Here is a 21,805-nt window from a genome sequence, read left to right as displayed (position 1 = left end):
GATGTAGATCAGAGCATAAAAAAGCTTTAATTAGTTCAAAAAGATTTGGTCAATTATTAATGTTTATTTATATCCAGCTCCGGTATTAGTCGCTAAAGATTGGAAGCAATTCTCTATGACGTGAACCTATTCAAACTAACTAATTCCATGTAATTAATCAATCCATATTGGCAAGATTTAGTTAAATAGGAACAAAAAATAATAGATCGGGAAGTAGTTAAATAGTTAAAGAAAAAAAAATGAGCTCATTCTAGGATTGGGATGCAATTGGGCTCTAATGAATGTGTTTCACACGATTTCCACAACCCCAATCCCTATGGATCAAAGGGCTCTTGTCATTTCCCCCCCTATAAATTAGAATTCTTCAACATTCTTTTGAAAATACTACAATACAAACAAACCATTAAAAGATGGAAAATTATGTATACTCATAGAACTACGACACCGTGTGTCATGGATAATTTTAGAAATTCTTCCACCACACTCCTTTTCGTGTCCAAAGGTGTGACGATCCAGTAGCTCAATGATGATGACGACAGGAGCTCGCTAAGAAAGCCAATGCCACATGTAATTGCCAATAGAAATCAATGTGAACAACCCATGTTTCATGTGCTTGGAAGAATAAATCAGAGGTTGAAAAAGCGAACCATGTGTCAACGCAATGCACACATGAAAAGTTAATGACAACAACCTTAATGACCTTCTAGATGCATGGAAGGAGATTGATTGAAGACTGGTCACGAATCATTGTGGTTTGCATTGATGAGATTCTAGATGACAACGTTCTGTTTGTACTTAAATGACCCATCTACATTGATACCCGTAAATTAGCCATTGCACCACTCAATATAACACCAGAATCTACATTGATACGTGTAGAAAGCAGAAAACAGCTAATGCAGGGGGAGTATCCTGTACATCCACAATGATATTTTCAAATCTTTTTACAATTTCCCTTAACAATTTTCTTTCCCATAATTTTGGACTTCGGAGCATAACCATATCGAAAGGTGTGACTTTGCCAAAAGAAAAAAAGCGTCTAAAGAAAACTAGAGATCGCACCACACTCGTGGTCTTTTCCTCTGCTGCAAGGCAACCGAAAAGCCCTCCCTCCTCGGCGGCTCGGTTCCTCCTCTTTTCCCCTCTTCCCCGGCCCCGAATCCCTGCACCTACTGGCAACACCGCGTCTAGGGCTGTAGCCTCCGCCCACCGAGCCTTCCGCCGCCGATGGCACTGCTTGGCGACGCCCTCCGGCAGGCCATCATGCCGCGGGGCGCGTACGAGGCGCTGCGGCACGAGGAGCGCGCGCTGCCGCGCCTCCGCCGCCCGCTCGCGGGGCTGGCTGCCGCCTGCGTCGCCGTGGCCGCCGTCGCGGCGGCGGGGGTCAGCCTCGGGATCGTGTTCCCTGCCGAGCCCGCGGAGCGGCCCTTCTGCCGCGAACGCCGCATGCTGGAGGCGCTCCCGGCGAATGCCAGCAGCCGGGAGGAGGAGCCCGAGGCGTACCGGTACCGAGGTGGGGCGTTCTACATGACCACAGCCGAGGCCGCCGACTTCTATTGGATGGTGGTCTTCGTGCCATCCGCCGTCCTCTTCGCCGCATCTGCTGCCTACCTTGTAGCAGGTGAGTCCCCCCTTGCGCTCCTTGTGTTGTGTACTGCTCCGATATAGCCAGGTTACAGTGTTAATTCGCTCATCTAGCTGTCGGCATCCAATGCTTCATAGGAATTGCAAAAATCATGAAGCACTTCCCACATTAGGTGCTGGGTTATTGCATAGTGATCGGTGGTAAATGAATGAGGCATGTTTCCGGACGCTAGGTCATTTTACCCCAGATGGGCATCATAAGCCTTGTTTTGCTTGTGGAATATGGTGAAATTACAACATGACTATGGATACTAATAGAAGTGCAATGCTGGGATGGTACACTTGACCTGTCTCAATTATGAAATATAGCACTTGCAATACAAATAGCCTTGTTGCTTTGAGACTGAGTTTCCCAAAAGATATAAATAAAGATAACTGTTGTGTAATGAGATTAAGAGATTTAGATTTACATTGTGTAACTTTTTCCAAATACTTGCTTATTTCATTCATAGTAGCTGATCTGAAGCTTTATCGCTGATCCATTTGTCCGAATGTGGGTCAGAGATTGCAAAATTACTAAATTCGAGTCATGCAGTTATTTATAGTGGAACATACCCTTATCCTGTGTTTTAAATGCGTAAATGCTAGGGGATGGCAGGGTGGTAGCTAGCGCCTAGTCACTGACTGGTCGGGTGAGGTGGTCAGGTGGCACCTAGTGCCCTATGCGTGTTAAGCGTCCGCTTCTTAAAACAGTGTCATTTCATATTCTCAGTTTGCTTGCATCTGCCTTTCTGGGAAACTATGCCTGTTTGTATGAGATGTACTCCCTCCGATCCATAAAAAGTGTCTCCAATTTTGTACTAAGTCAGTACAAATTTTGCACTCCCTCCGATCCATATTAATTGTCCCAAAATTGCCTAAATATCGATTTATCTATGGCTAAAAAGCGTCTAGATACATGTAATATTTCGACAATTAATATGGATCAGAGGACGTACTAAATAGGCGGCACTTTTTATGGATCGGAGGGACTAGTTTTCATGTGAGCTTTGGAATTTAGTTCAAACTTGATCTAAATGGAAGCTCCCTAAATAAATACTCCTAATCCACGCACCCCCAGTTACAAATAAATGTATGGAGAAGGGTAGCTAGTCATCTGACAAAAAAATTGTTCTAGGCTCTTATGTACATAAAACGAATGTTTCAGAGTGATATAGCTTAGATTCAGGATTTTAGCCCCTCAAAGTTGTCAGGGCAAAGAGCATTTATCAAATGAATACCATCCTCGAAATAGGCTATTAGGGAATAACAATTATGATCATTTGACCTGATCTGTTGTTCTCAAATTATGCACTAAAAGCTGATTACTTTCAGAAAACACTTCTGACTTCTTTTTTTCACTTTGCACTCATGTCTTTCTACTGAATGAGAAAGTAATCCTTGTTGATATACAGTCAATTGCTGTAACTATAAAACTGCACAAACTGGAATTCTCTTGCAAATGACCTATCTCCTGTGACTAATGAAGTATACTAATTAAATTGTAAGTTTCAAGCTAGATTGTCACCAAATCATGAACCTGACTATCGATAGTGGTATGCATATAAGCTTCATACAGTTTGGTGTTCTTCAAGTAATATGATGCTTCCTTGTGCCAGAACTATTTATGTAATTCATTGATAGCATATCCTTGGTGGAAAAAATATCACTTCAGAGAACCTGGAAATTTTAGTAGATACTGTAGTAGATTCTTAGATATTCTATTTTACTATAGTTCCAAGTATCTATAGATGATTCTCATTGATAACTTTTGTGGTGTAAGTTCCTTCTTTGGTTCTGTTTGTTCATTAATTCTTACATAATCCTACAGTTTTCCCTAAGAGCAACAATTGTTTATGTATATTTTGCATTAAAAAATCTGTTTTTCTTTGGGCTGTATCCATCAATGTCATACCACTTCCAGTGATACCCTTCATATGTACTAATATTAGATCAATATACACCTGCAGGAATATCTGTTGCATATGCTGCTCCACGAAGGCATCCATTCATCTGTATTGTTGAGAATAACTTCTGTGCTTCTAGAAGAGGTGAGTTCAGAAAGTCATTATTCTCAGTTATCTTTGTACAAACTATGTCTTGTTGCTTGCATTCTGGGATGCATAGTGGTATTGAGAAAGCAAAGAGCTAGCATGGTCATTTGTTTTTTGAGTTAGTCTTTAAGATATTCCAGCGAGTTAGGTTTCTGGAAATATACATTCTGGTAACCTTTTTTGAATGGCACAGTTAACCTTTTTTGATCTGAGGCCTAGCATTCTCCCATCCAAGAATTGTGCAGATACAGTCTCTTCTTATTTTGAATGGCACAGTTAATAGTCATAGGTTTGATTGTGCATTAAAGCCCCCCAATTTTGATGAATACCTCAAATATGGTAAATTTATGCAAATTTAACATGTTAACTGGTGAACCATGATTCGGTTTTAACTGGGGAAAATCTATATCATCTTAATCTAGGTTTTGCACTACTGGTGTTTGCTGATAGTTTGTATCAGTTATGGCAAAGATGCTGGTAAAACTGTTCTTTTACAGAAAGTGAACTTGGCCAGCAGTAGATCTTGAGATTGTTGACTCTCAAGTCTCAACTGATATCTCTTTCATTGGTTGGTGGCACTCTTTACTATCATCGTTTCCATTGGTTGTTGCTAGTGATTTGACAATACCATGAGGGGCTTGAATGAACTAACAACAAACAATTGTCCAACGGTACCAATTGCATTAACATTGCTTTACAATGGGCGATAAATGGGGAGCCAACTATTTTCGATGGCTTTGTCTTCCAGATCCATTTAGTATCTTATGGCTGTGTTTATGTTAAAGAGTGTTACCAATCTGAGATAGTAACTAGTCACAGCATCAGTTATGAATGGCAGAAATTTCATATACCTGTTGTACTCCCTCCGTCAAATAAGTGACTTGGATTTGTATAAGAATCTATACAAATCCAATTCACTTATTTCCGGATGGAGGGACTTAAGTATTTTCCTAATGTGACTTGGTACCGGTATCACCGGTCATAGTTCTCTTCCGTGTGTGTAGAACTGGGTCCTATTATGCATGCACATATAATTACTATCAAAATGCATTCCCTTCCAGTTATGCATATCTACACTTCTTCAGTAATCAATATCAACTTGGATCTGCAGGTGGTGTGCGTTGCCTGTCTATACTTAATGCAGTTTTTGCCATCATATTTGGTCTCATGGCTATAATTCTTGGGTCAACGCTTCTGGCCCTTGGAAGTAGTTGTTCGGTCCCTCTCTTCTGGTGTTATGAAATTACAGCATGGGGTTTGGTAATCCTATATGGTGGCACAGCCTTCTTCTTGAGAAGGAAAGCGGCAGCTGTCCTTGATGAGGGTGATTATGCTACCCACAGTGTGGGCCTTGAGATGCTTGAGACCACAATAGAAGTGACCCCAGAGATGCAACGACGCGTAAATGATGGTTTCAAAACATGGATGGGATCATCTCTTCTATCTTCAGATGATGAGGAGGAAGCTTCGGATGATTATGTAGAGCACAATACTCCTAGCCCAAAAGCTTCGGTTCAACACAGGCAGGAAAATGATTTAGAGAGCTGACTTGTGTATAAACAGATGTACATAGTGCTCCAGTTATTCCTTGAGGCTGATGATGTTGTATATCCTCGGCTCAGGTCCTACGGCTAAAAGTGTAAGTGTGTTGTTTCGTTCTTTCTCTACTATAGAGCAATGAAAATGAGGGGTTAGTTAGCAAGTCAAGTTATATGTGGTTTTGTCTCTTTTTTTTGCCTTCACATTTTCATCGGTTTCAATGATTTGGTATTCCCCTGGGGGGTTGGGAGGAGTAAATAGCAAGCAGCCTCAATCTGATGCACATTGCTCTCTGTACTGTAGTCAGCAGAAAGGAGTTGGGATCCCCTGGCATGGCTTAAACGGATACTTAGGCAAATCATGTTTCCGTGTACAAGCCAGTACTGACTGTACTGTAGTGCCGTGTCCTGTGTGATGGAAAAGTTTTGAGGCTGGAGTCCATGAGGCAAAGCAAGTGTGTTTCTGAGTCTCTTTGACAATATAATAGCCAGGCAAGAAATAAGCATTCAAATAGGAGAATCGAGTCTAGAAAAGATTAGCTTGAATCAAATGAATGAATATACAATGTGTTTGGCCGCGTGGTAGTAGTAAGTCGCATACATATACCCCAGAGTTTAGCGTCTCCTCTTCCGGAGAGTAAATTCAGAACTAGGTACAAAAATACATACTAGGTTTTGTTTGTTTGTTTGTGTGAAAATCAGTAGCTACGTACGTACAACAGCAACCCTTCTTGCATGTCGGACGGAGAGCAAAGAGATGTACTAGTAAATTGTAGAGTCAGCAGATCAGATCATCGTCTTCGTTCTTTCTTTCCCCTTGTCAAGAAGATAGGGTCGGTAGGAGAAGAACGAGGCCGACTGATCGGTTCGAGCTGATGGTGATCTCTCGGCAGTCCAGTGAAGATCGATCTCCAGTACGTAGCGTGTGTGTGTGTTGTGTGCCCCAGATATGTACAATAGCCATGCCCATCTCTGCTGTTGGATCCATCCATCGTCCCCCATTGTTGTCTTGCTCAATTTGTGCCAGTTCTGTAACGACGAAGAAATGAAGTATCAATGGCGCGCGGAGGGGCTCCGCATGCCTGATCCGGCGAGGCTGTCGACGTAGGAGAACTTCTTGGGCGCGAGCTGGCTGGGCGCCTTCTTGAGCTTGGCCTCGCCGGCCTCGTCGAGCGTGCCTTCCTCCTTCTTCCGCATGAGCTCGTCCTGGTCGAAGTGCCAGCCCATGAAGTCGTAGAGCGTCATGGACGCCGGCGCCTCGTTGAGCTTCTCCAGCTCCTCCCTGGCGTCCAGCTTCCTCGGCGCGTCCATCTCCTGCCTCCTCGCCGCCTCGCTCGCCGTCAGGTTCGTCGCCGCCGCGTCCGCCCCCAGCACGTCCTCGATCCTCGACATCACGCTGTACGCCAGGCTCTCCAGCACCCTCGAGTAGCTCTCCAACAGCGCGTACCCCACATCCTGCATTTTACAACATGATTGATGACGGGCGTCAATCCAAATTCCCCACAACGCAACATAAATGGGTCATGTATGCAACATTGCAACGTACGTACCCTGTTGTATTGGATCTTGGAGATGTCGAGCTGGGACTGGGGGGTGCCGGGGAACTGGAGCTTGAGGAGGTGGAGGATGGTCTCGGCGCGCTCCTCGAACTGCTCGCGCTTCTCGAAGCTGATGATGGAGCCCCAGGAGGACTTGGTGTCCTTGGTCTGCATCTTGCGCTTCCAGATGATGGTGGAGGCCTCGATGCGGTTCTTGAGGTCGAGCACCTTGTGCTCCGTGGAGAGGTCCACGCCTTCCAGGAACTCGATGGGGTCGAAGTCCTCGTCCGTGATGCTGCGGTAGATGGCGTCGCCCAGGCTCGTCTTGCCCTTCTTGGGCAGCGACTCGATGTACACCTCCGGGATCTCCATCTCCACCAGCACCTGCGCGTTGATGGCCATGGCCGCCTTCAGCACCTGGTTCACGCACTCCTTCTGGTACTGCAGCCACCTCCGGGTCACCTCCGACAGCCCCTCCGCGGGCACTTTCACCGTCGGCATCCACCACTTGTCGTCGTCGCGCTTGTTGTCGCCGCCCTTCTCGTACCAGAACTCCGTCTGGTCCACGAAGTTGTCCATGTACCCCTGTGCATTTGATCTCAATCAACAATTATCGATTTAACTCGAGTTGCATTGCAGCAGCCAGAAAGAAGTACTGTCTGTACTGACGATGAGCATGGCGTCGAGCTTGCGCAGGGCGGGGATGTTCATGGCGAGGTCGCGGCGCTGCGACGTGGACATGATCTCCATGGTGGTGCCGTTCTCGGCGGTCTGGCGCGTGGGCACGAACTCCACGATGTGGTCCGTGACGGACAGCAGCCAGCCCACCTCCTTCTTCCAGCGCTCCTTGGTGTCGGGCGCCATGGGCTCCAGCTTGCGGTGCTCGCCGAACACGGACGCAGCCAGGTTCGTCACGGCATTCGACAGCGCCAGCGCCGACGACACGCCTTTGCCCGTGCCCGACATGTCCTCGCCCAGCAGCAGCTTGGCGAACTTCTCCTTCATCACGTCCAAATCTAGCACCAAACAAACCATTCGTTATTCCTTGATCGCATCAAATTGACGGCTAACTGTCGTAATGTAGAAAAATGCAAAGACGTCAGTGAGTACCTGAGGGCGGCCCGTCGCGCCGGCCCCTCGGCGCGGCCCGGCCATTGGGGAGCGGGGGAGTGCTCCCGTCGGTCATCTCGGCGTCGCTGTTGTCTGCCTCTCGATTCTGCTGCTGCTGCTGCTGCAGGTGGTTGCGGGAGCTGCTCTTGTCAAGGCTGTGGCGCCGGAGGAACCGAACCATCACCCAGCCCACCGCCTCGAGCTTGACGCCCAACGCGCACTAACTGCTGGGAACTTTGTGCGCAAGGCGTCCAGGCCCCCTGGACGCTGGAGCACCGCCGCTGCCGCCGTGACGAAGTCGACCAAGATCACCAGCTAGCTAGCAGCACCGTCGGACCAACAATTCCTCAGAGCAGCAGCAGAATCGACAACAATGGCAGCAGCAACAAGAAGCAGGGCGACCGAGCGAGCAACAAACACAAAGCAAAAAATCAAGAGAGAAGAACTGGCGTCGTCCAAGACATGCGGCGCACGACGACGACTGCTACTACGAATACGGCCGGCATGGGGGGGAACGAATTGAAGGGGAAACAAGAAGAAATTAAGGCGGATTCGTCCGTCCGGCCCCCGGGGAAAAATTAAAAAAAAAAGGTCCGGGGTCGAGCGATCGCGCGGCACCTGCCTAATTTAAGCAGGGCGCGAACGTGGGGTGCATGTCGACGGGGGGGCTGGGCCGGGGGAGACGATTAAATCCCTTCCCCTGTGTCGCCCAGTTTCTGCCCCGGGTGGTTGCCGTTGCCTTGCCTTGTTTAGATTGCCCGGGGAAAATGGGGAGGAGAATGCTCCCGGCCACTCCTTCCCTCGTGTGGCTGCGTTGATTCTGCTTAGCTGTGCCGACCACCATCTTGGCTCATCGGCTTGTTTTCAATGGGGCTAATGGAGGATATATGCTCAGGGGATAATCTTGGTTGTCAGGTAGGTAGTTGATCACTTGATATGGCGCATATATAGGAATCAATATGGTAGCTGAAGAGCATCTACAGAATCAAGACACGAGGACTCCATGTACTGTTACCTAGAACAATTGCTGATGCAATTGAGGAGGGTAAAATTGACTTTTTGTTAAGAGTTAGACTCTAACATACTACCTCTGTTTCATAATTCTTGTCTCAAATTTGCTTAAAAATGGCGTTAGATACATCATAATTGTAATATTTCGACAAAAATTATGGAACGGAGGGAGTATAATACTAATATAATCGTAAAACTCGATCTCTATCGAGTCAGCTTAAGACATACTTTTTCTTTAGAGGTGCTTAGTCGAGATGCATCGAACAACATTTGCTCTTCTCCAGTACCAATAGGAGCATTGTCAACTGAATGAAATGCAGACCTTATGGACAGATGAACACATCATTTTGCAAATCTCCTCCACTTAATAACCCGACGAGAATGATACATTGGTGGTTCAAGATAAAGCTGCATACGTTTCAAGACCAAGGAGCACAAGTCTCACTTTTTTCTCCAACTAGATAGTGCAGGTTGCAGATACCTGACATACTTAAGACGATAATATCACATTCCAGGCACGCCACCATTGCCACTTTGTGGAGAGTCGGGAGGGATGATCATCAAGCTCTCGCAATACGACATGTCCAGAAGATCAGCTATATCAGACTGGTGTAGCTCCGACAACTCGTCGAGATGTGCATAACGAGATTGGGAACTATGAGCTGGAGATAAGCCTGTGTAACTCATTTGCTTCTCCTCTGACGTAGACCTTACAAAACTTGGTGCAGCAACGCACACCTTCAGATCCACTGAACTTGATGACACAACCGTTTCCATGTCATTGTCGGTTACTACAGGAAACTTTGATACTACTCTATCAATTTGACCATCCCCTGCATCCACCTTTGGCTGGGCATCAGCTGAACGTGCACCAAATCCTTTAGGTGAAGAACTCATTGGCTTCCCTTCCGACACAGACCTTATGGAATCAGAACTTTGTCCATCAAGCATACTTGCGTTTTCACCAGTCTCTGTGAGCCCTCGCTTAGATTCGGACCATATCAGCAAATCGGATGGAAGTTGATTATTATTGAATGAGTCTTGACTACCTTTCGGGGTACTCCAGCCCCTGTTTGAAACTGATGGATCGACGGGCAGATTTTGGAATTGCTTCGGCAACCCTCTGGCTAAATACGATTTCAATTTCCTCTTCATATGACCGTTCCAGTGATTCTTTACTGCTTTTCCCGTCCTGGCAGTACATGACATAACCATTTGCAACAAATTATAGGTAAGAATAATGCACTGAATTTTACATTTTGGAGAATGAAATGAAACGCAATGTACTCCCTCCTATCCATAAAAAGTGTCGCCCACTTAGTACAAAATTTGTACTAACTTAGTACAAAATGTGCGACACTTTTTATGGATCGGAGAGAGTAATAATGAAAATATGATACAGTTTTTTAAAGACAAATCCAGATTACTGTTGACCATCCATTTTGGATGATCGGAAGGTACATAACTTCATAATGGATGCCAATCTGTACTGTAACTGACTAGTGATAACATAGATTGAGATCAGCTATATGGTCTGGTTAATAGTATTACTGGAATCCCATGAATAAGGAAACAATAAACAAACTGAGCACGAGATTCACGTAAAAAAACTGAATACGAGAGATTTGTCTTTCAATTTTTAATCCCCTTCTTGGAATCTTACCTCCCTGGAAAAAGTTTAGCCAGTTCACGCCACTTGTTTCCATGCATTTCATGAGCATGGATCAGTGTTACCTCATCCTGTTCTGACCATGCCTGTCTATTCAAAGCAGGGTTGAGGTAATATGTCCACCTGCATCCCCATTTTCCATATGGAAAATCCTCATTTAGTTCAGAAACAATACTATGAAAGGGTGAATTTAAAATAGGGAATAATAGACCACAACAACGAGAATTCAGAAATCGCCACCACAACAAAAGGTAGATTTGTAATGTGGTGTGTAGTGCAACAAAATTTCTAGCATCTCCTTTCAACTTTTTCCAGCATCTGAGTTTCCGAAAAATATCATCATGCAAAAAAAAATAGTCCCTCATCTCTGAGGGACACCAAACATGATAAATTAACTAGTGTTCTTACTTCCTAGTATTGAATTTTTAAGACATTAGCACCAAAAGTAAAACATATAAGAAGTTTATCAACAAAGATTAAATTTACTTTTTATCATACAACATGTAAGTTAGCAGGTGTGGCACCATAGGTAGGCCACGCTGACAATGAGCCTGAGGCTGCCCGAGGATCAACAAGACAACAGCAGTCATGGTCGTGAATGACAGGTTCATGGCCACAGTAAAGAAAAGAAAGCTAAGCATATACATGCAGCTAGAGATCTCATCGAAATACAGAACTTCTACAGTTGTACTGAATCTAGCTAGAATCAAAAGAAATGGCTAGGTTGAATCGCTTAAATTTTGAAATAGCATCCAAATGGAATCAGTCAAATAGCGTGATTTCTGTAAACTGTACCTCTCCCGGCATTGGTAACGACTACGAAGAGGCATAGCACAAGCAATAGTTGACCAATTCTTTGTGCCAAGATTTTGTACCATTTGAATCAGAACGTCATCTTCCTGAAATAATTTCATTTTTATTTCATATTTAAATTGTCAAAGTATACAGCAAAAAAATTGAAAGTCTCTGATAAGAACTAATATAACTTTCCTCTTCTGACCATCTGCGCCTCTTCTTGAACGAGTAGACACCTGTCTTGCGGTGGATGCACTCTGCTAAACAGAAGAAGAAAATTCAGGCAACCATTAATGTTAAAAACCATGAATTGATGGTTTGTGGAGACTACCGACAAGCTGTAGTTATGGATGAAAGTAGTGATAGAAGGGTGAGGAATTCAGGATACATGATACAGAGTAAAATGTGAAGTAGAAGTGTGATCTCAGTAAAGCTTCCATTGTCTAAAACAAAGAATTGTGGTCCAGTTCGTTGCTCCCTCTGCGGGGTTCATTTTAGCATCATTTCCCCTCATTAAGATTCAAAAGTTACTAATGATGGCAAGCATCTTCTCCTAAACAATTTATTAATGAGGCTCAGTTTGGCATTGCTGAACTGTGCTGCGCTGAACTTGTTTTATAATCTGCTGTGAAAAAATACACACAAAAGTAGGGAAAAGTTGGTTAGCCAAACACGAAAATAGTGAAAAGCGGGTGAAAAAAACGGGATTATGATAATCCACCGCAATGCCAAAGGGAGCCTAAGCAGTCTTCTTACTTACGCATACTTCAGCGCATTGGTGTGCCAAATTTGGGCTTGCTTGGGCTATGAAACTGAGCATTTTGATGCATTGTCTTTGGGCAGACTGCAATTCTCAATCGCTGATTTAGTGGAGGTTCTGAGCTTCCCCTCCAAAAAAAATAAGGTTACAGATGTCTTCATGTCCATGCATTATTGCATTGCAAGCAATTTTGCATACATTTACTGACAAAAATATTTATTCATGAAGTCTGATATATAAATTTGATCAACTGATTAAGAAGTCTGATACTCCCTCTGTCCAACAAAAGATGTCTCAAGTTTGCCAAAATTTGGATGTATCTAGACATGACTTAGTGTATAGATACATTCAAATTTAGTCAAAGTTGACACATCCTTTGTTGGACAGAGGGAGTATATATACAGAATGAAAAGGCACCATCTGAATATAAATTTGCAATTGTAAATTACCGTTACCTACTGTTCTCCATTTTGCATTCTTCGAAGGTGCATCTTGCAGTTTAGCACGCTGCAGTAAACGTTAATGAATTAGTATATATATATCGATATATGTATAAGAAATCCATAATAAGGAGTACTTATTTGCTAATGTAAGCAGGGTATGTCTTCTGTTAACATCCACAATCTTCTACTACCTCTTTTCCTAAATATAAGTTGCTCTAGCTTTGTCCAATGTAAAACTTGTTAAAATTTGACGAGTTTATAGAAACTGTACTAACATAAAAAACAATATCAAATAAGTATACTATGAAGATATATATCCTGACGAATTTAATAAAACTAATATAGAGTTATAGATATTGGTAGATATTCCTATAAAATTTGGTCAAATTGTAAATTTTTTGACTTAGTACAAAGCTATAACAACTTGGAACAGAGGGGGTACGACTTAAAAAAGATTTCGAACAAAAGTTCATCTACACAGTACACACCTCTTGTGCGATTCCACGCATTTGGCTTGAGCGACTCGTTGATCTGCAGATATACCTCCTCAAAATAAGGTGTAGTTAACTGACTATTTCGGCTTCTTACCCGGCTTAACAAGCGCCAAGATTATTTACAGAAATAGATCTGATGCAATGCCACGAAAGGTCAGATAGAAAGAGGATGAGAAAGGTTCTTACCGCCTCATTGGGAGCCCGTCTTCTGTCTGCCGCATGGTGGCCGGTCGTGTGCAGGTGCAGAAGAAATCAATCGGCAAGGCAAAGTGGCAAAGAAGCAAGGGCCGGCGCAAGGCAGCAACAGCAACAATGGGCGGTGTCGGCCGGCGGAGCAGCCTCGCCTATGTCTCGACTCCCAAGTCTGCACGAAGCTCCTCATCGGGCACGTGTATGCTCTGCCTCTTTTTATGCCACACGTGTAAAAGTGAACTAATCGGTTGCCAGCTCGCTCCGTGTCAGTACAAAGTGAACTAATCGGTTGCCAGCTCGCTCCGTGTTAGTACAAAGTGTACAAATTCATCAAGGAGTTAAAAATTCATCTTGTTCTTCCCAAGGTTGAAATTCTGGCCTCTCCATTAAAAAAAAAGCACATAGTCATTTTTATGATTTACTCTTTTCGTTCCTAAATACTTGTCGTTGTACTTAACAAGACAGATAGAATGATACATCAAATGATCAAACACAAAGCCATCAAGTTATACCCACAAGGCTGATGAAGAGGTGATCATTTATCTGGGCCACATGCCTTACTTGTACACCATCGCCATTCAGAGCATGCTATTTACGCTCGCTCTAAAATCAGCCCCCACCGTCTTCCATCAACCCATCTTTAGGACATAAATTTGAAACATTGAAACTGCCAAGCCTAGCATTGAATGACGCAATGTAGAGAAATCGATACGCGCCCAGCTGCCCTCCGACCAAAGATCCCTCACCCGTGCGTGGATCTAGAATTTCCCCAACGACGCTCTCAAGGGTGAGCGCACCGCCACCGCCTCCACCTTGTCCGAGGACTTTGGGTTTTTGCCCAACATAAAAAATTCTTCTTGTTGCACATTTGAAATTTCAGTTCATTTAGGTTTGCTGAAATAGTGAGATTTATTAAATTCCAATTTTATGCTACTGTTTGAACTTAATTCTAGAAATTTCTTACCTAGTCAGCACAGACATGCAGTTAGAAATGTCGTTAACAGAGGCCATGGCTGAGGGGCTACGGTTTGGGCATCAGATGCAACTGAAACACAATTTTTTTCTGGTTGCTGCTCATTGATAAACTCAACACTTGTGCTATGCTACAGAAGAAACGGTTCCGTCTTCCATCATATGATTATGTCCTCTGTGGATCCAGGGTCTTGGAGACTACCACATGTTCGTCCACTGCCCTTTTGTCGCAGCATGTTGGTCATATTTATGCCCTCATTTCACGGCTAATTAACATAATGTTCATGAGAATATATCACATCTGAAAGACGAGCTGCAAATTCCTTTCCACATGGAAATTCAAGTTCTTCGGGAAAAAAAAAGGAAATTCAAGTTCTGGCTGCATGGAGTATCTGGAAAACTAGAAATGATGACATTTTCAACCAAATTCAGCCTAGGCTCTAAGATACGGAGAGCTCTTCTTGGAGGAATTAAATCTTGTCCGACACAGATGAAGGAGAAACAAATATGCAGATTTTGGAACATGATGTCTTCCTCTAGATAGTTAGCTATTTCCTTTTCTTTTAATTGTACAGTTATCATTTGGTTTTTATAATACTCCCTCAATTTCATATTAAGTGATGAAATATTAAATGTATCCAACTGCTTTTTCGGTATAGATACATTCATATTTGGGCAACTTTGAGTCACTTAATATGGACGTAAGGAGTATATGACAACTAGTGGATACCCCGCGCGGTGTTGTGGGACTCAAAAAAGCAACGCATCATTCCATAAGAATGGATTGCAATGAAGCAAAATAGACATTATATGAGTATTGTAACTCATGTATGATTGATTTAAGAGAAAATGCAAACGTGTCTGTTCGGTATACAAATTTGTATATCTTCATTACTAATTTCTTGTGTGTCCAAAAAATAAATAACTATAGGCTAAACTAAATATTGGTGTTACTCGCAGTTGCTTATTCCAAAAGAATAACTTGGATGTGAGGTCCCATTTTTCATTGTAATCAATGTTGACAAATAGATAATCACAAAGTGGTTGGTTTGGGATGTGGATATGAGAATATATAATTTTGACAAAACCACACTTCTTGGGGCTAGAGTTATCACTAACAGTCTCACAGAAGCACACTTTTTGAGGCAACTTGTTTCAAAAAATGGTATTTGATGTTGTTTCTGACAGGTGGGACCCACCAGTCAGGTTCCATGTCTGACAGCCTGACTAGTTTCTCGCCAAGTCAGCACAAGGACCCACCAGTCAGGCACCCCGCCATCGTCATCCCCCCCTCGCGCATCCCTCAGCTTCGCGGAGGACCGTCGTTGGACGCGGAGAAGACGGCGGCGACTGCAGCTCCTCGGTGCGTGGCAAGGCGCACCACGGGTCCCTTTGTGTGCGCGACGTCACGGTGGATCGAAAGAAGGCGACGGAGGGGCTAATCCGGCGTTGGGGTCATCCCGCGACGGTGAGGTGGCGGCGGCCGGCGGTGGTCTGCGTGGAGGTGAAACTCCGATGCACGGTGGCTTTGAGCGAGGATGCCAGCATGCTCGGGGAGGTGGCACGGCGGGACGCAGGGGCCACTGTGGGAGTTGGCGCGGCAGGACAGGGGGGGCCATTGGGGGAGGGTGCGGAGGCGGTGGAGCGCCGCTGGCTCCAAGAGAGACACGCGACAGTGAGGGCACACAACGAGGAGGGGAACCGAGCAGCAGCTCGCGCTGCTCGTTGGAGCAGGTCCTAGGGTGGGGAAGCACCATGGCGCGGTTAGCGGCGGCGGCGGCTTCCTTGTTCGAGCACCGCGGAGCGCACTGAGAGGCTGTGCGAGGGGGGATGATGATGGGTGGCGCCTGACTGGTGGGTCTTGGTGCTGACACGACGCCTGACTGGTGGGTCCCACCTGTTGGAAACAACATCAAACACCATAATCCACCCAATTAGGGTTTTAATTCTGAAACAAGTTGACTCAAAAAGTGTGGTTCTGTGAGACGTTAGTGATAACTGTGGCCCGTTAAAATGCTAGCCCCAAAAAGTGTGGTTTTGTGAAATTTACTCCAGTTTAAGTGAATTTTAGCGGGAATCAACTTGATGAGGTGAGCACTTTATGTGGCTTAGTGGAGATCAACTTGACGTGGCGTACATTTTGCATATTGAACTTGCATTTTTGTAGGGATCAATTTACAGAGATTATAGGTAGACAGGCCTTTTGGCCCATTATCTTTCCCTAAAAACAAGATGCAACAGAACCCAGAAAGTGGCGGTTACATCATTTTTTTTTCTTTCTCGAAAGCCATAGTAAAGAAGTCACAACTCTCAGGATTTATGACATTTACGTGAAATTTTGTTGAATGCGGTTCAAAATTAAACGCGGCCGAAAACTTAAGTTACCAAGAACACGTCCAGGCCGGGGTGCTTGAAGTGAATAGGCGTCAAGTCCGAGGCCATGCCCCCATGACGTGCGTGTCCGAATTGGAGCTGAACTCGGCACGGCGTCTCCTGATTATCAACTCGACGGCAGCATAAAGCACGAGACGCGCAGGACGTACGCGGCGTGAATCCTTGTCGCCTCCGACTTCCATCGGCCTGCGCGCACAAGAATTCGAGATACTGTAGCTAGGTTCCCCTGCGCGTCCAGTTCCGATCAAGAAGAAATCGAGATGGCAAGCCGCGGCCGGCATCTCAAGCCGGAGCACCACCACGAGCGGAAGGAGCCGTCGAGGCCGCACCTCCGGTCAGAGATCGGCGAGGTGCGCGGCTCCCTCGAGAGGATTGGCTTCGCCGAGTACACGGCCCGGCAAGTCGCAGCCACGGCGCCGCCCCCGTCCTCCAAGCCAGCAGCAGCCCCAGCCCCAGCCCCTGGCAGCGCCGGAGCGCGCACAAATAAGCAGCCGATCTTTACCACCGCTCGGCCGGCTCCGGCGCCGCTGCATCCGAAGGCCGACGACAGTACCCCGGCATCTAAGAGGAGGAAGACCACTGTCCCAACCACCGTACTACTGGAGCCTCCGATGAGCACCAACGCTCCTGCCACCTTCAAGCCGCCTTCGCAGCAGCACGTGCCAGAGCTGCGCCACACGAACGCCGCCGTCATTCTCAAAGCGTTGCAGCACGTCGTCGCACCTGAACCTGAGCCGGACGTCCTGGCGCGGGCAGCGTCTCTCAAGACCCGGTTTGCCGACATCATCAACAAGGCTCAAGAGACTCTCAGCGCCAACCGCCAGCAGAAGCTCAAGAAGAAGCGGCAGCCAAAGCCAGCAGCAGTCAGAGTCTAAACCCAGGACATGCTAATTTCAGATTTCTTGTGTATAAGTTGGATTGATCTAATAATTTTGATTTGTAACCTCTGCAAACTGCAACAATTCATGGTTCAACACACTTATGTATGCACCACATATTATGAAATTCCATGAATTTTTCTGGAGCAACTTGTTGGTCTGATAGTCCTCCTACAAAATAAGGTGAAAATTAGCAGAACATTTGGGCTTCTTTTCCGGACTAACAGACAGGGGGTATCAAATCGGATCTAAAATAGGTTCATATGTCATCTCGGTTTAAATGCCACAACAGAACAAAAATAAGTGACAACGGGTAGAGATTACAGCACAGATATGGTGACATGCAAATTGATTTACCCCCGCCTTGGGACCCTGTCAGGCCCGTCTCCGTATTGCCCCATGTGACCGCGTCAGGCCCCGTTCGTTTATGCCCCAACCCCTTCAATCCAGGAGTAATGACACGGATTGAGGATGATTTTAGTTCATTTTTTCCTCAATCCCCTCTAATCCCCCTCAAGAGGAAATCAACCAACGAAACAAATTGGCTGAAATGGAACAAGCAAAGCAATGGTTGTATCAGATTAAAACGGACTGCGGTTTCAAACAAGTAAAACAGAGGTGGATATGACCCCTGCTCGCAGCTTACGGCGGGCGGTGTTGGTGACGCCGGCTGGGAGAAGGTGAGGGGGACTCGGGGAAAACCAAGGTTAGTTCAGCTGACCATGGTCTTGCTATGGTCGGGATTAGCCAGGTCCCGCCCCAGCATCTATTTGACACCAAGCCAAGCCCATTGTTTTAACAAATCTTCACCAATCTAAACGAAAGTTGGCGTTCTAAAGCTTAGTTTTGCATCTGTGAACCGTGCTGCAGCAGAATTATTTATAATATGTTGTTGAAAAATTCGCACTAAAGCAGGAAAAAAATGGTTAGCCAAACACGAAAAGAGCCAAAATCCAGTTGAAAACGTTGGATTATAATAATCCACCTCAATGCCAAATGCAGTCTAAAGCAATGACGGTACCAGGCCGTAATTTACCCCTATCGTGTTAGTCATATGATGGTACTTTGAGATGAGTGATCTAATTTGTTTACAGCTCCATCTGATTCATAATAAGTGTAATTTATTAAAATATACGAGAAAATATGTATTATATTAGAGAGATGATTAACAATGTAAGTGAGGTGACGCGCTGACATCTTTTTTTCTTTCGCCAATGTACGTGATGTCATGTGCTCACAACTTTTTTCTTTTTTCCATTCTCTCTATCTTTTTGCATATGAAGTTCTGACACCTTTGTACATGTGATCAGCCGACACATTTTTCTCCTCACATTTGTATGGGCTCAGTTGTTAGTACATGGTGATACATTAGAAATACCTGCAGGAACAACCTCATTGATGGTTTCAAACTTGTATTTTTCATTTTCACTATAGTAACAGTATTTTAAATAAAATTGGATAGGTGCCATTTTGATTACTCATGCTTGCTTCAAATATACTCGATTTTTGCATTTTAATCATTTTTTAACTTAAAGGTGGCAACTGGCAAAATTGTTTTTCATGACAAAATACACCTCTGTGTAAAGAATGGATACATTATTATGACGTAGAAATAACCAAAACTTTCATCATTTGGCTTAAAGCCTTAAACTACAACTCTAGTAAATCACAACCTCGTGTTAGGGAACCAATCCCTAACCATTAGAGAATTGCGGTATATGTCAGCTCTGCAAGAGGGAACTTGAGACCGCGGAGCATATTCTTTTTTCTTGCAGATTCTCTATCCGCATTTGGCTGATGGTTAGGGATTGGTTGGGGCTGGCTGAGCTCAACCCAAGTTCGTCGCAAGACACCAACTCGGTGCGGGAGTTATGGAATTCCAACATCTTGGGAGTTGGCACGAGAAGGAAGGCGATTGCTTCGATCGCCATGTTGGTCATTTGGGAGCTTTGGAACGAAAGAAACGCGAGGGTCTTCCGTAACATCTCGACCATGTCGCTTATTATCTTCTACAAGATCAAGAATGAAACTCGCAATTGGACGCTCACGGGCGCTAAGCACATGAGTAGTATTATGCAGGGAGAGTAGGCTTTTGTTGCCTTTTTTCTTTTTTTTTCCTTTCAACCTTATTCGAACTCCTTCTTATTTAATGAGATGAGGCAAAAATAAAACAACCTGGTGATGTGTATGTCTTTCTGAAGTGTTATAATATGATATTATTATTTCACCATGTTAACCAATAAAAGCTAAGAGTGTAGCAAAACAAAATCATTTATTTTGTTTCTTATGAATTTGTTATGCAGTTTTCAAGTTTCAAGGGTCTCTAAGTACATCTCCAATGGTGGTTGATACTAAATTTGTGGTCTTCCTTTTTTTAATGTGTTTTCTTTTTTCTTATTCATATTTTTTCTTGATGGACCCACATGTCATCCTCTTTTCTGTCTTGGTATCCGTGTAGTATCTGTTACTTCTTCAAGTAACCACTATTTAGTTGTGGTATTTATCTCTCCTCCACATTGGTCACTATCGTTTTGATACCTGTGTAGTACCTCTTGTTGAAAATGCTCTAAGAGCAACTCTAGCGGTTACCGATCTTTTTGAACCGTAAAAACGCATATTCGGTTCGGTGCTTCTCAGATCCATTTTTACCCGACCAGAACGGAATCCGAAAACCCGCCCGAAAACGTGGTATGCGGTATCTGTTCTAGAGTACGCGAAAAGGTACCGAAACTAAAAACACGGTTCGTTAGATAGAAATCAATAGTCCGACGGCTCATCCAAATGCGCACACACATAAACCTTATTCGACTGGAATTCGCACCCACACAGACCAAATTCGACCGGAAGTCACACACACAACAACCAAAGCCGATGGAGAACCGCAACCGCATCGTGTTCGCGTCGGCTTCTGGCTGGCGAACAACATCAATAGCTGGCGATGGGGCTGCAGAGGAAGAGGATGGGGCACACGGAGATGGAAGAGGGCGGGGTGCGCGAGGAGCGGCGACGCAAGCAGGGGCTGCGGGCCAGCAGCGATGGGCGCGAGTAGGGGCGGCGGCGGCGGCGGCGGGGCAGGAACGAGGAGCGGCGGGGTGGCGCGAGCAGGGGCTGCGGAGCAGCCGGCAGCGAGCAGCGGCGAGCAGCAGGGGCTAGGGCGGGGCCGGCGACGGCGGAACCCAGAGGAGGAGGATGCGGCGGCCAGAGGAGGAGGAGCGGAAAGCGCCGCCAACCATTTTATATGGTAGGCAGGGTACCGAGCGGTCCTGAATTCTTTCCCGAGTCTGAGTATGTTGGAATTTATCGGATCCTCGAAAAGAAAATTGGTTCTCGAGGATCTGTTCGGATCAATTTTTACCGACTAAACTCTTATATTAGCGGTAATTTTTCGGATCATGTCTTTTTACGGTATCTCCTAGAATTGCTCAAATGGTTTTTGGGTGCCAAAAACGTCACTGGTGACCACACTTCACCGGCGGTTTTGGATTCCAAACACGTCACGGAAGACCTCTAAAAATTATAAAATTCATAAATAATTCATGTAAAATCCGATGTCTTATTTGGTTAACATGGTGGAAAAATAATACTATGATATGGTATTTGTCCGGAAAATGATTTAGAATCAAGATCGTGATCATATATGAAAAAAAAAATTAGTTATCCTCAGAAACCACGGGTATTATTGCTTTGCAATGTTAACCATCAAAAATAAAGAATTTATAAAAAATAATTATATTTAAAATCCAAAACCATCACTAAAGAGGATGATCTTAAGTGGTAGTTGGATTTTTTCACCGGGCCATTTTTAAATCCCACCACTAAAGGAAGGGGTGGGGAGGGTGGGGTCAACAGTGACGGGTTTCAAAACCCGTCACTAAAGGGGTACACGAGAAGGGTATTGTGTAGTAGTGCCAGCAGGTGGTGGCCACACGAATTTTGTTCGAAAATTAGTTATAGTAAAGTTCAAGCCACCACTAGCAGGATTTTATGATATTTACGTAAATCTGGTCAAATTCGGTTCAAAACGCGGCCGAAAAATTGGTTACCAGTAATACGTTGAGGCCGGCCGGGGTGCTTGATGTGAACCGTCGTCAAGTCCGAGAGTGAGACCATGCCCCCATGACGCGCGTGTCCGAATTGGAGCGGAACTCGGGCCGGCGTCTCCTGAGTCCTGATTATCAACTCGACGGCAGCATAAAGCACGGGGCGCGCACGCACGAGCGGGGGACGTACGCGGCGTTGAATCCTTGTCGCCTCCGACTTCGATTCGAGATAGCCAGGTTCACCTGCACGTACGCACCGCTGCGCTGCCAGTTCCGATCGATCAAGAAATCGAG

At 45.0% G+C, this 21,805-nt stretch overlaps 3 protein-coding genes across 11 annotated transcripts; 1 reads left to right on the top strand and 2 right to left on the bottom strand.

Annotated features, from left to right (window-relative positions):
- Window positions 1-1,069: 1,069 nt before the first annotated feature.
- On the top strand, window positions 1,070-5,390 carry LOC100834020. Its single transcript, XM_003572313.4, has 3 exons — window positions 1,070-1,621; window positions 3,594-3,674; window positions 4,789-5,390. Exons 1-3 carry the CDS (start codon window positions 1,228-1,230, stop codon window positions 5,223-5,225), a joined length of 912 nt encoding a protein of 303 aa, XP_003572361.1. The 5' UTR covers window positions 1,070-1,227; the 3' UTR covers window positions 5,226-5,390.
- Window positions 5,391-5,735: 345 nt separating this feature from the next.
- LOC100832158 (rho guanine nucleotide exchange factor 8) lies at window positions 5,736-8,818 on the bottom strand. The gene is made up of 4 exons (XM_003572308.4): window positions 7,864-8,818; window positions 7,423-7,769; window positions 6,766-7,338; window positions 5,736-6,670 (listed from the first exon to the last, which is right to left on the bottom strand). Exons 1-4 carry the CDS (start codon window positions 8,042-8,044, stop codon window positions 6,269-6,271), a joined length of 1,503 nt encoding a protein of 500 aa, XP_003572356.1. The 5' UTR covers window positions 8,045-8,818; the 3' UTR covers window positions 5,736-6,268.
- Window positions 8,819-9,219: 401 nt separating this feature from the next.
- Window positions 9,220-13,409, bottom strand: LOC104583495 (transcription factor MYB3R-1). Of its 9 annotated transcripts, none has more exons than XR_002965655.1 (8): window positions 13,222-13,409; window positions 13,030-13,072; window positions 12,554-12,605; window positions 11,670-12,301; window positions 11,530-11,595; window positions 11,339-11,438; window positions 10,538-10,666; window positions 9,220-10,066 (listed from the first exon to the last, which is right to left on the bottom strand). XR_002965655.1 is itself a non-coding variant. In XM_014900798.2 (8 exons), exons 4-8 carry the CDS (start codon window positions 12,156-12,158, stop codon window positions 9,379-9,381), a joined length of 1,050 nt encoding a protein of 349 aa, XP_014756284.1. In that variant the 5' UTR covers window positions 12,159-12,301; window positions 12,554-12,605; window positions 13,030-13,072; window positions 13,222-13,409; the 3' UTR covers window positions 9,220-9,378. The 9 variants fall into 9 exon arrangements, 8 of the variants coding, with proteins under 8 accessions (XP_014756284.1, XP_014756286.1, XP_024318245.1 ...); XM_014900798.2 differs by having other exon boundaries at window positions 11,530-11,598; window positions 12,095-12,301; XM_014900800.2 differs by having other exon boundaries at window positions 12,099-12,301.
- Window positions 13,410-21,805: the final 8,396 nt, after the last annotated feature.

This window comes from Brachypodium distachyon, chromosome 3, assembly GCF_000005505.3.
Source record: "Brachypodium distachyon strain Bd21 chromosome 3, Brachypodium_distachyon_v3.0, whole genome shotgun sequence".
NCBI classification, from domain to species: Eukaryota; Viridiplantae; Streptophyta; class Magnoliopsida; order Poales; family Poaceae; genus Brachypodium; species Brachypodium distachyon.
The sequence above is the reverse complement of the archived record's forward strand: the minus strand, read 5'-3'. Positions and strand labels throughout refer to the sequence as shown.